Source organism: Antedon bifida, chromosome 7, assembly GCF_963402885.1.
Source record: "Antedon bifida chromosome 7, ecAntBifi1.1, whole genome shotgun sequence".
Lineage (NCBI taxonomy): Eukaryota > Metazoa > Echinodermata > Crinoidea > Comatulida > Antedonidae > Antedon > Antedon bifida.
Window position 1 is genome coordinate 20,620,906 of NC_136232.1, and position 15,335 is coordinate 20,636,240.

The 15,335-nt window shown below is 34.8% G+C and overlaps 2 protein-coding genes and 1 long non-coding RNA gene across 4 annotated transcripts; all 3 read left to right on the forward strand.

Annotated features, from left to right (window-relative positions):
* Positions 1 to 2,231: 2,231 nt before the first annotated feature.
* LOC144847726 (uncharacterized) lies at positions 2,232 to 3,270 on the forward strand. Its single transcript, XR_013613778.1, has 2 exons — positions 2,232 to 2,577; positions 2,888 to 3,270. It is a non-coding gene; the product is annotated as an uncharacterized LOC144847726 (long non-coding RNA).
* Positions 3,271 to 3,375: 105 nt separating this feature from the next.
* Positions 3,376 to 6,173, forward strand: LOC144847725 (uncharacterized). Of its 2 annotated transcripts, none has more exons than XM_078704224.1 (2): positions 3,376 to 4,211; positions 4,387 to 6,173. In XM_078704224.1, the coding sequence occupies exons 1-2, from the start codon at positions 3,385 to 3,387 to the stop codon at positions 5,528 to 5,530; spliced, it is 1,971 nt and encodes a 656-aa protein (XP_078560350.1). In that variant the 5' UTR covers positions 3,376 to 3,384; the 3' UTR covers positions 5,531 to 6,173. The 2 variants fall into 2 exon arrangements, with proteins under 2 accessions (XP_078560350.1, XP_078560351.1); XM_078704225.1 differs by having other exon boundaries at positions 4,390 to 6,173.
* Positions 6,174 to 8,698: 2,525 nt separating this feature from the next.
* On the forward strand, positions 8,699 to 11,334 carry LOC144847718 (putative acetylcholine receptor chaperone). The gene is made up of 2 exons (XM_078704214.1): positions 8,699 to 9,104; positions 9,448 to 11,334. Exons 1-2 carry the CDS (start codon positions 8,937 to 8,939, stop codon positions 9,832 to 9,834), a joined length of 555 nt encoding a protein of 184 aa, XP_078560340.1. The 5' UTR covers positions 8,699 to 8,936; the 3' UTR covers positions 9,835 to 11,334.
* The last annotated feature ends 4,001 nt before the right edge of the window (positions 11,335 to 15,335 follow it).

Below are 15,335 nucleotides of genomic sequence, written 5' to 3' on the forward strand. Positions count from 1 at the left end.
ACATCCGAGGCATAATGCCGCGGCACTATTTAGCCGTTTTTTGGCACAATTTTGCTGCGATAGGCAGCACATCATGAAAACAAGTATGGGGGACAACACACATCTTTGCGGGGCTTCTGTACTGCCAGTTCTTTTAATTTAAAAATTTAACAAGGCCATCAGCCATAAGTCGCGTGCTCTCAGAAAAAATGAACTTTCAAAAAGTAGCCTAATGTACTTTAAAACTTTTCTGTACATCAAAACAGTTCAAAAACTTCAAAAAGTACAGAAAAGCGATAAAACGCATAGTGATACCGGACCGACAGACAGACCGACAGACCGACAGACCGACCGACCGACATAGTGAACTATTGAGTCGCGTCCACGGGACTAAAAATTGTAAAATTTGTTTATGTTAAAGATGTATTGTCCCTTGAAACACAAAAAAATGAAGGTCAAAATATTCTAAATTTAAATTGGCCATATCAAAGTAATATTAAAGTTATTCACTTTAAGTCGAAAATTTGAGTCAAAAACAATTTTACGTAATTAAAAGCTAAATTAATTTAATTACATTTCGTCTGGAAAATCGTCGCAAGCGAAAGTAAACAAAGATTTCAAACCATGAGTATACATTATGCATGATGCTAATTAGGATTGATTACAACTCTTCACGGTTGAGAAGGTGTTTTCACACAGATCGCGAGGAAGTTTTATGAGTATGCATACAGAGTAGCCAAATAAGCGCGTTGCATTATGAGGTATGTTTTGATTGAAAACTTTGACTGGAAGTCAAAGTTATTTTTTGAACCAAAAAACGTCTGTATTTCAGTTAAATGATTTTTTTTTCAACTAATTTTTTGTGAAAGTTAATAACTATTATGATACTTCAAAATGACCCACTTTTTTTCGAAATCTTTTATTTTTTATTTTTTTGGAATTTGACAAAGGGACAATACATCTTTAACATTTGGTGTACTGGTGTGTGATTGCCGATCAATGATGTCTTCCAAATAGTATGTGTCCTGAGTGTCAGGGTTGACTGGAAAAGGTCGGTACAGACATGCGCTAGTTGGTGACCCGGGGTGGGTGACACACGACTTTATGACCGTTGTTGCTAATTCCGTTCGGTCCTAACTCCAGTACTTTTACGCCAGCAAACAACTTTTGAACTTGAAACTGAGTAATTGATTCTACTGTCATCACTTTTAGATAATTTGTTTTGAAGTTCCTGCGTGAAACGAATGAAACCAGTGAGAAATTTAGCACTGTTCGCTACTATATCCAGTTTGGTAGTACTTGACCACAGTGAAAATAAATAGGATTTAGTATCATAGCACTGTACGCGCTAGTAGGCCTATAGTCCTATACCCATATTGGTAATTGTACTTACGCACAGTGATAATATAGGATTTAGTACTTGCGCACAGTATAATAAATAGGATGTTTAGGACTCTGCGCTACTATACCCATTTTGGTTACTTGCGCACAGTGATAATAAATAGGATTTCGTTTAGCACTGTGCGCTACTATACCCATGTTGTTGTACTTTCCCACACTGTTAATGAATATGATTTAGTTTAATACTGGTTGGTTGTACTTGCGCACAGTGATAATAATAGGATTTATTTTACCATGACTGTGTGCCTACTATACCCATTTTAGTTGTACTTGCGCACAGTGATAATTTATCAGAAATTGCCCTTTTAAGGTTGGGTGAGGGGTGTGGCCGCATTATATACAATTATGTACTGAAAAAAATTCCTTTGTTAATAATGTTTTCGTCCAATGTCGAGTTACATTTGGGGTCCAATAAGCAGCTGCATACTCCGAAATAGAGCAACATTAAATTGGTCAATATAGCGGCACAGCGGTAAACTAAATCCTATTTATTATCACTGTGCTCAAGTACAGCCAAAATGGGTATAGTAGCGCACAGTGGTAAACTAAATCCTATTTATTTTCACTTTGCTCATTCAAGCACCCTACTAACCATACAAATAAATATTAGCATTATTTAACCTTAAAGCTGGATTTTAAGTGGTGTGTTCATACTTGGTATGTGTTTTCGTGATCTGTAGGTGCCAGAGAACAAAAAGCAACCAATGAACTAATGAAGTTTAGCGCCCTCTACAAATTAACAAATTGTAAAGCATTTATAAATTATGTTATTCATTGTGTATAATATTTGCATAAGAATCGTTTACAACGTAACACAATGGAGTGCATTCAGGTAGAGGCCTACAGTAGTACACAAAATCGCGGCTTTCTGTCAAATCGTGTTTAGTCGACGTATAGCATGAACATTTACTGCGTCGGTTTCATGTCCGGCATTGTCGTACACAAATCTCATGCTTTCTAACGTCGACAGGAACCAACATGTACCTTGTCAGATGCAGCACAAAAGCTTTATGGTGGCCCAGCACAACATTAATTCAGCTATTTTACAGAGAGGAGAGAAGACCAGACTCCCAGAGACGTGTTGTTTGGTGAAGGAAGCGCTGTTGGTCGAAACGTACAACATTATTAATTATGTCAAATAGTGAAAGGGAACCGAAGCCTGACGAAGAAAATAATGGCTCACTCGGGAATAATCAGGTCAGATACGCACCCGGTACTGTATTAGCGCCATTTTTAATACACGCATTTATTAAATAAATGTTATGTACGAAACGGAAAAAATAACGAATGTTTTCTTGGTGTTTAAAATAATCCCTTTTCAAAAGTAAGTGCATTAAATATTGTGCATAATTCTGCTGCGAAGTACAGTACAAATACACTTTCCAAGCTTGGAATAAATCCAATCAAATCCTAATTACTTCCAAACAGGGAGAACACATTTGATACGATGACGGACGTCACCACTAACCAGTTAATCTCTTTCTGATGGAATACATTTTTTTAACAGGTGTTGTCTGAAAGCCAGACTCGATCAGGAATTGACATCTCCACCAACGACATGGCTATGACATCAAAAGCATCCGAGCGAAATCAGGTTTACTATGATGCTGTGTGCTCTGGAGACCTGGTTATACTGTCCAAACACTTATTTTGCAAGGCGTTGATCTGGATTGGCCGGGAGGTGATGGTGAAATTCGACCTTTGCACCAATCAGCGTGTAATGGCTACCTTGAAATAGTAAAGTGCCTGGTGGAGGCTGGAGCCACAGTTAACTGTGTGGACGATGAGGGTTTCACACCTTTGATCTGGGCGTCTGTGATGTTTGAACACGACATCGCAGCTTATTTAGTTTCAAAGGGAGCCAACATAACCTGGATTCCTGATGATGGAAAGAGTGCTATTATGAACGCAGCTGACTGCGAAGGCGGGCAGACTTCGCACATGATGATGCTGGCGGCTTTGGGTTGGGATATTGGCGACCCTGGCTGCACTAACGGTTGGACGATGTTGCACAGGGCAGTCAGGGATGACTTAAATAATGACAATGAAGTGCGTATGTTAGTCAAAAAAGGTGACCGAGATGTCATTCATAAGCTGGCTGCAGCATCTGGTGGAATTAATGTCAAAGATCGACTTGGATTAACTCCATTGCATCATGCTGTACGAGGTCGGCTTGTACACGAGGAAGAAATGTGGAGAGATTATGACAAGGGAACATGGCGGGATGCAGATTTCATGTCCAACCTTGTTCCCACTAAGGCTAATATGGCTCTGGTTAGGTCGCTCATCGCGTCAGGGTCTGATCTAGGCGATATTGATAGATATGGTCATTCAGTTCTATGGCATGCCAAATATTTTAGTCAAGACGAGGTCATCAGCTTATTGAAAGGAGATTTAGAGTTTGCAATTCCCGATCAAAGCAAAGAAAATATTCAAATAGCTGTAGATAACGGAAATGAAATTGACGAAGACAATGATATTAAAAGTAATCCCTTGGTGGATTTATTGCATAAAGTTCCCCCAAAGGACAGCAATGCCACTACCTGGCCAAGACTGGCTTTGCTGGAACTTGATGAATTAATGGACAGCAGTGGTATCGGTTTAAACGATAAAAAGACAATGGCACCAGAGCTGAATCAGTTAGACAAGGTACATTCCAATGAAATTCAAGTACGACTTTGCGATAAAAGCCATGAAATGGTGACGTGGAAGTCCGATGTTCCATCAGAGGAAATCAGCCTCATGTCTGGAGGGAAGATGTTGCCACTGTTACTGAATTACGTAAGACAAAGAGCTAAAAATGACGAAGATCTAAGAGCTGCTTTACATGGGTAAGTCATATATATATAATGCAACATCATATGATATCCAATCATTCTAAAGTGTTATAATATGCAAATTAATCAATCACAAGGTATCTATATGGTGTGTTTACGTATTCTCAATCGAGTCAATAATATTTATATGTCTGTAACATTCTGTATGTGTATAATATTATTTATACAGCAGATCAAGTCCACCAGAAAGTCCAAAAGGAAAGCCTTTCGCAATCAAGAACCTTTTACAGTCACCAACCATAAATCCAGGTTTCAGAAACAGCAGACGTGTATTTGAGGTTCATGAACAGATGGATTGCCTGGTTCAACGCCTCGTAGAGGAAATGAACAATATATCACCGATGCTGAAACTTCGGATAGTTTTGGGAGGAAGTGTAAGTGAGAAAACCAAAATAGGTCTGCCGGACGAGTATGACTATCGTCTGTATATCGGAGCACTTGACGGTAAATGTTCTGTCGTGAGGGAAATTGAATATGACTTGAGCGTCCAATCTTGGCAAAGGAGAACAGTCAGCATCCGAGTGTCGGATGACGTGTCTTCATCGTGGTCATCTTATTGTGATGACTCTAACGTTATCGACCCTGCAGCGTTGTTTATTCACATCCATGGCGTAATGTATAAGGCACTCTCGCGGGATATTTGGGAGGGTCTTGATATGTACTGGAAACCGTATGGAAGAAATGCATTGCATGTGCAGTGGATGGGCAAGCATTGGCACGGCATGGCCATCAAGGCCGATATCATGTACTGCGTCGAGATCCAAGACTGGTGGCCGACCACTGTCCGACAGGAAAGTTACCTGCTTCCAAATATCAAAAGTAATCCATGCTGCGTATTACTGAGACCGCATTCCTTCCAACCGTCGTCCTGTGAACTGGAACATATTGTAATGTCACAACTTTCGGACGAGATGAAAACAGTTTATTCCATAGGCAAATTTATAAACAGATTAACTGAATATTCACGCAAGCAGGATAAAGTGACTTCGTATGACCTTAAGAATGCACTATTTTATTACATGGAAATGAATGGGCAGACTGAGAATTTCAGTTCTGGAGAGAATCAAGAAGAAAGGGAAACGTTTGGGTATAGCTGGGGCGGAAGCTATAATGGTGACTCGGAATCATTTCCGTTGATGGTTGAGCATCTGAGAACTAAGACATTACAGGTATTTCACGATGGACTGTCGCTTCTAAGAGAGCATACGTCTTATTACTTTGGTATTAGTCGGTGGGCTGAAAAGGAAGACGAAAAAATTCCCAAAACAAACCATCAAAACAAATTCGAACAAATGTTGCAACTTTTTTTGTGATTTATTTTTTACTCAACTGGAAACACACAACAAAGCACCAACTTCTGGCAAGGACTTAAGGGTCTTTCACACCTGTTCTTGTTCTTGGTGAAAGTTTAAAACTATTGTTTCCACTTTAGAGTCAGGGGAGAGTGGGTTTGGTCCCTGATTTAAAAAAAAATGAAGGTTTGAAAACACTGACTTAAACTTGGGATTAGGGAAAAGCTCTGGATTTAAACTAATTGACAGAGAGGAGCAATAAATGTAATTTAAACCATGACGCACCAGAGATTTTCCAACAAGTTCTCCGAGAGGGCCAAGGTCCTCAACAGTGGAGTCCAAACCCTAACTCAGCCATAACATGTGTGGAGCCGGAGCAATGAACAAAATTGCAGTATCAGACTGTACAAGCGCTTCTCTACAAGTTTTTACTTACTACCAATCTCACAGCTGTGCCAATCATAATAGCTGTTCTCCAATGAAATGATTGCCTTCTCTATCTCTCACCTTAACAACAACAAAAAAAGAAAATAGGAAGAGGGGAGAGATAAATAAGAGTATTGAAAGCATATGCTTGAAAACAATACCACCTGCCTTTAAGGTCTTGGGCCCTTCTCAAAGATGCTACGCCACTTTCTCAGTCGTGCATGTTTGACCAAAAAACGTGTTAAATGTGTGGTTTTAATACGGCATGAACAGAGGTACGTTTTTATTTGTAGCTTAAATGTTCAGGCCCCTTTTTAGGAGCATGGTGGCAAACATCTATGCCATGGATACCCAGATATATTCATATATTGCATTGGAGAGTTCTGAGACTTTAGTATAGTATAATGTAAGACAGGTGATATCACTTTTAACACCATTCGATTTAGTAAGTGGTTTTCTACATCTAACAGTAAAACAACAATACCTCTCTCTCAGGAAATTAAATCAATTGAAACATTTTCATTGTAAAACAAATAGAATTAAAAATATTCAACTCCCTTATCTAACCAATTACTTGAGCTTCAATAATCAAACCTTTTCTTAGGCACTTGGTGCATCCTTGCTTAATTGTCTCTGGCCTCTTCTTTCCAATTTCAATTTCAACCAGCTTTTAAAAAATTGCAATATTTTTAAGACCTTGACTTATGAACTATATTTATTTTATTGTTTGTATATTTATGGGCCTAGATCTTTTAATTTTTAGTGTTGTTTTTTCTGCAATTCAGCTTTTGCTGCACTAGAATAATTGTTATGAATTTATTTATATATTTGAATCAAGATACTATCGACATCTAAAGCGTACCGTAAATCTTCTAATTGCAACCCTTTGATTGTTTTTTTTAGAATGGGTTACTATTAGAAGGTTAGAAGAGGGGTTACTATTAGAGTAGTGGGTTACTATTACTAATCTTAAATTATGCACCTGAAAATAGTAACCAATCCCCGCAAATTTCTTTTTCTTTCTGTGACTAAACAGGCGTACCCCACCTTATTGGCACAGTGCTAAACGAAATTCTATTTATTATTACTGTGCGCAAGTACAACCAAAATGGGTATAGTAGCGCACAGTGCTAAACTAAATCCTATATAATATTATCACTGTGCGCAAGTACAACCAAATTGGTATACTAGCGCACATTGCTAAACTAAATCCTATTTATTATCACTGTGCTCAAGTACAACCAAAATGGGTATAGTAGCGCACAGTGCTAAACGAAATCCTATTTATTTTCACTGTGCGCAAGTACAACCAAATTGGTATACTAGCGCACATTGCTAAACTAAATCCTATTTATTATCACTGTGCTCAAGTACAACCAAAATGGGTATAGTAGCGCACAGTGCTAAACGAAATCCTATTTATTTTCACTGTGCTCAAGTATAATCAAAATGGGTATAGTAGCGCACAGTGCTAAACTAAATCCTATATATTATCACTGTGCGCAAGTACAACCAGCAGTCGCGTGCTCAAGTTAGTGTTAATGGACCGATCAACCGACCGACATAGTGAGCTGTAGAGTCCTGTGTGGCCCTTTATATCTCTATGGAGACTGATCTCTGGTAAGTTCACTTGGTACATTTATTTTTCTCATTAACTTGTCCCCACCTTATCTGTTTTTTGGTGTTTTGGATTTGTGTAGGATATATGTCACTTTCTTCCCAAACGAACCCCTGTACCGAAAAATGTCCTAACCAAGATCGATTAAATCATTATTTAATCTTCAACCCATACGCAGACTATGATAAACGTGATCAAGACTTTGACCCTGATACCAAAATTTGTTATCTTCCTCTACCCAGCCTAATTGTAAGTACCATCAACCTGCAACTAACCCACTTAATTGGAGAGCTCAGTCATGTGAAAAACTTTTCTTCCTTGCATATTAATTCTAAAAGTTTTTTTCATAATATTGATTATTTCAAATTATTTTTAACCAATGTCAATTATGATTTCGATGTAATTGCAGTCTCGGAAACCTGGTTGAAAGATGATAATCCATTAACCTATATCCCAAGTTATTATTTTATTTCTCAAAACGTTTTTAGTTGTATGGGGTGCCTTATACAAGCTTTGCTTTTTGGGAATTTTGCCCCTCTTATTTTAACAATTTACTGTTAATTTTTAATTATTATGAACATATAAGAGAAATAAATGTTACTTTGATTGATTGATTGGTATTTTCACTGTGGTCAAGTACAACCAAAATGGGTATAGTGGCGCACACTGGTAAACTAAATCCTATTTATTTTCACTGTGCGCAAATACAACCAAAATGGGTATAGTAGCGCACAGTGCTAAACGAAATCCTATTAATTATCACTGTGCGCAAGAACAACCAAAATGGATATTTAACCTAGCATCTCTTATTTTTCCCATACAGTTTTTTAAAGTATAAGTGCCATTCCCGTGCATCATAACAGCTCTATTTTTCCAAATTGTCTAACTAATTAATATACTAAACAAGAAATATTTCTTACAAAAAAACGCCGCTCGCTTGTTGACGTAACAGATTTAAAGATATATTGTCCCCCTGAAAAATATTTTTTATTAGGCCTACAAATTTGTTTTTGAATGTGTCATTTTATTGTCACATAATAGTTAACCAAACAATTATTTACCTGAAAAAATGTAATGTAAAGCAGAAAATACTTTATATAATATTGTAATATCAGCAAATGTTTTCATAGACTCTCTTCTCTCAGACGTGCTTTGGGGTTTGTAATTTGAGCATGACCCGTCCTAGTTTACAAATTATCAAAAACGTCAGCCTCTAGAACTATAACTTGCTGCTTGATATAGCTTCTGAATGAGTAGTACTCTGGGGATGTAGCTGGCTAAAGCAGCAGCGTGAAAAATATACATTTTGAACAACATGGGAATATAATATTTTAGGCCTTATTTTGTGTCAGTTGGGGTTTTAATACATACGGTTTTTTAGGCATGTCACCGTTGGTGGCGCTATTTAATTTAGTGCCACATTTTTTTTCTCGACGAAAGATGGCTTCCAAAGCAGTAGCTTTGCTGTCGATTGCTGTCGGCATCTATTTTATCATATTCGGTGTTGCTAAAATGACACCAAAACTTAGCAAAGATCTACACTCATCACTGGTAATGTACAGGTGTTTTTATAATACGTGTAAAGACAGTAAAACACCCTAGACTAGGCCCATAGGATAGGCTAAAAACATCATGATCCCTCGATCGATGTCGACGATCGGGCGCCCCACCAAACCACCTCCTGAGACACGGACGAATCAGACCGCTAGGCTTTACTGGCTTCCATCATTCTATTCTATATAAAATAGGGAATTAATAATTGGTACTGCTATTTGCTTGATTTTAATTATTCTCCCATATTTACATTTGATTTAGCCTAGGGCCTAGTTAAGAAAAATCCATCTGTCATAAATTAATTCAAGATAAATATTCAATTCTTTTTGTTATTATTTAGAAAAGTCATTTTATCAAGTATGCTAAAGTTAGCCCGCTTAAACCGTTTCTGAAGGAGAAGAAAGTGAAGTTGAAAGGCAAGGACTATCGTACATTTGCTGGTGGCCTAGAGGTCGCAGGCGGCATAGGAATGCTATGCTTGCCAGGCCGACGGTCGCTAATGGTTGCAAATGTTATGCTGCTCGTTATCACTGCCTTTGTTGTACACACCCATGTTGCTATCGGAGATCCTATGAGGCGGTGTTCGGGAATATTTGTTATCGCTGTGCTGTTGATAGGACGAATGGTGATCTCTTTCCAAAATCAGTACATAGCCAAGAAAAAACGATTACAGAAAACAGAGGAAGAAAGCGTAAAAGTGAAAGAAGAGTTAAAAAAGAACAAATAATTAATTTGATTAAATTAGTTGATTTATTGATTGACTAGTTATTTATTAAAATTATCATTTCATAAATAATTTATTCACTGATTATGATATAATACCTTTGATAAATTAATTTAATTATTTATTGATATTGATAAAAGTATTCCTTAAAATGTTGTTTAGGCCTTGTAAAAATTATTAACAATTATGTAAACAAATAAATGCAATTTAAAATACTGTACTATTAAACTGTACCAGTAATAATAGGACAAAAGAGAATAACAAATTACACAATAATTATACATTATTGTGACATCATCAGGTACAATAGTTAAATGTATCTTATTTAAATATGCTGTGTTACAAATATTTATGAAAAAAAAAACCATTTCAAATCTGGCAAAATACAAATAATAATAATAATAAATGTTATTAAAAGTTCAGTTTTTAGGGTCAAGGGGGTGTGTTTAGCTAGAATTTAAACCCTCTATTTGTAATTAAAATTATTGTAAAATTGGTGATAATATTCAATATCATTTTAACATTTTGATACAATGTAATTTACATTTTTTAAAAAAACAAAAACAATATTTGAATCTAAATGTGCTAAGTTGTGGTGTTATGTTAGAGTAATACAGTGTCTTTCAGATTAGTGTTATAAAATAGCAGTATTAATATTTGAGTTACTTGTTTAGTATAAAATGCTGTAGATATAGTAAACTTATTAGGTTTTATTATTTTTACCCATGGAAAAATATAATCATTATACATATTAGTAGTATGTATACCATTTGACTTGATTTCATAATCAAATACCTTCATTGAATTTAATTGGCATATTTTATGGCTATAATTACCATATTTTTTAATAGGCCTTTAATTTATAAATAATTATAGCACACCATATTTTCCACATACAGTATCTTATTATGTTGGCATAAGTGATTACAAATGTGTGCTAAAAATTACTGAAAACAACTACATTCCTTGGCCGACTTAAATTCTCAGGTTTTATCAACTTGATAAGATGATTATGAAAATGTTTAACCACATTAGTATTTCCCCCTAAAATTAACAATTTTACCATGATTTTTATAGAACTAAAGAAACTAAAATCTTTTTGTATAAAAACCACCAAAATATTTCCCACGATAACTGCTTTATGATTAGTAGAATTTGTCCAGTTTTTGTAATTTAAATGTGTTTTGTAATGGGTTTAGTGTATGCAATATTTTATATGATAATTAAGTATTTGTGTCTAGTAATAGTATGATGTGTTTTAATACAATTTGAGTAAAAACAAATGCATAGGTAGGACAGTAGTAGTATACAGGTTTTTAATATGTTTTCTTAAGTAAGAATATATTATGTAGTGCAATGAATGTGGACAAAGCAATATTTGTTGCATTGTGTCTCTTTAATATCTCAGCAACAACTTTCAATTAACTTACAGTATCTATTTATTATAGAAGTGTGTGTCTGTGTTGAAATTGGTGTCATTGAAATAAATAAATGTACCTTTAATTTGCAGTTGTTTGTCTTATTAAAAATCCATCAATTTACATACAAATCAAATGATTTCTGCTAGACATTATAATACTTTGTATAATAAACAATTATATAAAATAATGAAAAAAATAAAGTCATATTTATATATAATATAATAAAATGATTACCTTTTTTAAGTTTCATTCCGGGGGTTTCATTTTTCAAATATATTGTGATGAAAATTAATTTAGAATTTTAACATGAGCACGCATCTTTTTAAAACAGCGCCACCATTATTCACAACATAATGAAGTGATTATTAGAGGATTAAGTTCAGTTTGTTTAAATATGTATTGTCCCTTGAAACACAAAAAAATGAAGGTTAAAATATTCTAAATTATCAAAGTAATATTAAAGTTATTCACTTTAAATTCAAGCCAAAAACAACAAGTTTACGTAATTAACAGGTAAATTAATTTGATTACATTTTGTCTGGAAAATCGTCGCGAGCGAAAGTAAACAAGGTCTTCAAAACACGAGTATACATTATACATAATGCATGCTAATTAGGATTGTTTACAACTTTTGGTGAAAGTTAAGAACTATTATGATACTTCAAAATTACCCACTTTTTTTCGAAATCTTTTATTTTTTATTTTTTTGGAATTAGTCAAAGGGACAATACATCTTTAAGTATAACTTTATATGTATTTTTTTTTCCTTGCTTATGTGTTGTTTTCTTACATTATTTTGCTCATTTTTTTATCGTTTTATTTTGGTTGCACCACTAACGACAGTGTGTGCCACTGATAAAAAAGTGATTACCAATAAATAAATAACAAGGCCATGGATGGCTGCAGTCGCGTGCTCAAGTTAGTGTTTACCTACCGACCAACCGACTGACCAACCGACTGACCAACCGACCGACATAGTGAGCTGTATAGTCGCGTTGCACGCGACTAAAAATAGGGATTTAATTTTCTGAATGACCCATAGAAACGTAATTATAAGCCTACTGGTGTAACAAAAATGTCAGTATGCAGTAATATGGTAATTAACAACTGTCGAGAGTGTTACATAACATTTATAATTTGTATATCATGTGACCCACAAGCGTCCAATCAAATGACAAGAATGTACTTGTTTGTTATAATATTTATATGATATAGATAATAAACGTCAAATGGCACTGTGACAGCATGTCTAGCAGGGAGCTGAACAGTGTTACCCAAATGGAACTGTGACAGCATGTCTAGCAGGGAGCTGAGCAGTGTTACCCAAATGGCACTGTGACAGCATGTCTAGCAGGGAGCTGAGCAATGCTACCCCTTAAAAAATTATTTGACTGCAGCTCTTAAAAAAAGCCCAACAGATCCTGGCTCATAATGCGATCTTGAAAGATGATCTGTCCAAAATGATAATATAATACTTTATAATTTGACCTTTAATTTTCAGAAACTACGCATCAGTTTACAAACCTCCTGTCTATAAAACATCAATTTATCAACAGACAACAGATAATGAAGCCTGATGAAGTTATTTGCTGTTATTACAGTGTAGTTTAAACTCAATCTTCATTCAGTGTCAAACTGTCCTGTAATGCAAAAGGAAACTAATTACAAATATTTTCATTATTTTTTACGTTATACTGTATACTCACTCATGTAAAAGAAGAATACCGATACTGTACTTATTCGAATAAACCCCTTCGAGGCATTTGTTGTTACGGAAGGGTTAACAAACAATGCACAGTGATGCATTAGAAATGCTTAGTAGTCAATTAATTCTATATACTACAAATATAATTGTGTTGTAATACAATGTTTTGTGTATATATCCAAGGGATTTTGAGTTATTCAAAGTGAGAAGTTTATTCGAATAAACGGTATTGTATAATACAGTACCTTCAATTCACTTTAAAAGGGTACTCTTTCTACCCTTTCTTAATCTCACTCCATACAAAATAATTGTTTTGGAATGGTAAAACATATTTAAAAGTTAGTTAATCTATCAGTCAATAAATCTGTAGTTTATCGTTAGTCTCATGTTGGTTTTCAGTCAATATGCTAGTTCGATTCAATTTGTTTTAGATTTCTATTAAAGTTCATATTACTTTATTTATTTAAATAGAGAATTTATAAAATGTTACTTACCAAAAATATGTTTTCTGCTTTTTTGTTTAGCTGTTTTGCGAATGTAACTTTATCACTATGACACTTCAACATGTCTTCTTTCTCCAAGTAAAAAACTAAATCCCAAATATTATTGATATCCTCAAGTTTATAATAGGCAAGCACAGTCGGAAACTGATTTTCATCCATTTCAGTAAGAGCTCGAAAGAATCCTTTGCGATATTGTGTCAAAGTATTATCGATCATAGCATGATTTAGGCAACATTCTTTGTACGTATGTACAATCCGTCTGGCTTCTTCCTGGTCAGTTACTTCGGCAATTTCTTCAAGAATACTCACATTGTCATATGAAATGTTACCTCTTGCGTGAAGTTCATTAAATAATTCAAGACAAGGAATGTTTTTGCGGGATAGACATGCGATGTTTAATATATCGGATAGAAGGAAACGCATCCAGCGGTACTTACTAGGCGAACTGTATTTATCACTAAACTCTTTGAGAAAGTTCCTGAACTTCTCTTTTTCATCTTCAGTTGGCATTTGATATGATCTATAAAAAAGAACAGTTATTATTTCGTAAAATTTAAAAATGATAATGAACTATGGTGATGAGTGTGAAGCATGGGCGACGACAAGGTTTATATACAAATAACACATTTATTTCAAGAAAATAAGTAAAGTCGTTACAAATATTACCTAACCCTGGAAATGAAATAATTAGCTATATGAGAAAACAGTTTATACCACCTTGCTCTATGAAGCGAAATTAAAGAACTTACTCTGATACGGGCCGTAATTTATCAACTCGGCGGTCGCCCAACTGCTGATCTCTACATCGTGGCCAGGTTCTAAATTTACCTTTAACCGGTATTACCTTGTGTTTGAAAAAGACAGAAATAAATATATATAAAATGAATACGATTAAAACGCAAAAATAAAATTTTACCCTAAAAAGTTTGATAATATCATTTTAGGCCTAATCATAATATTTTGTGTAAATTACATCAGTCGAAAGAGATGATTGAACGGTTATTTCATCCTGCAGGAGACTGAAAACTTCAAAGGTAATAAATATATATATTTTCATTATATACAGATCCACTTATAATATGTTTGCTAATAATATAAAACAACATTTTTAGGAATCTATTTTATATTATCTTGTTCATTAAAATTTCTCCTTTGAAATACACAAATCATTTTGAAATTTTATGTTTTTTAAACGCTACAAAACATTAGTCCATTTTTGGCCATAATGTTAAGTAGTCCAATTTGCATAATTAAAATTTACAGCCATCCCTTAGAAACCACCGGAATATATAGGCCTATAGTATATTGTGATATCTGCAAACCACTTCACTGTGATGAAAGTGACTGTGACAACATTGCAAGTTAGGTGTTTCTGCAGGACTACCCTACACTAGGTATTAAAAACACTAGGCCTAAAGATTATTTTATTTTATTTTTATTTTTATTTTATTAATTTTAGCAACATTTAAACAATACATAGACTTTGAGTGTGCCAAGGAGTGGCAAAAGAGGTCGAAGGACCACTGTCGCCATAAGGCGTGCCACACCAACACTCAAAGCATACAATAAAACATAAAACAATGTAAATATGTAATATATGTAATATATAATATAAATACTAAGCATTTTCTCTCAATTTTAATTGATATTCTGTTTCGAATTCCATCTTTGAGAACTCATTCTTACCGTATCTGATGTTTCTGCAGAAACTATTTCAATTATTTTGTTGATCGACCTTAACATTTCATTGGCGGTTAACCTCAGAGATGGGTCTTTCTTCCAACAGCTCAGCAACATACTAGTAAATTCTTGGCAACATTCTGTGTTAATTTCTAGATGATCTTTCTTCTCAGCCACGTGATTGAATAATGTGTC

Coding starts and splice junctions, on each gene's coding strand:
- LOC144847725 (XM_078704224.1), top strand. CDS start 3,385: ATGTTGCACAGGGCAGTCAGGGATGACTTAAATAATGACAATGAAGTG. Junction 4,212..4,386: donor CTAAGAGCTGCTTTACATGG/GTAAGTCATATA, acceptor TTATTTATACAG/CAGATCAAGTCCACCAGAAA.
- LOC144847718 (XM_078704214.1), top strand. CDS start 8,937: ATGTCACCGTTGGTGGCGCTATTTAATTTAGTGCCACATTTTTTTTCT. Junction 9,105..9,447: donor AAGATCTACACTCATCACTG/GTAATGTACAGG, acceptor GTTATTATTTAG/AAAAGTCATTTTATCAAGTA.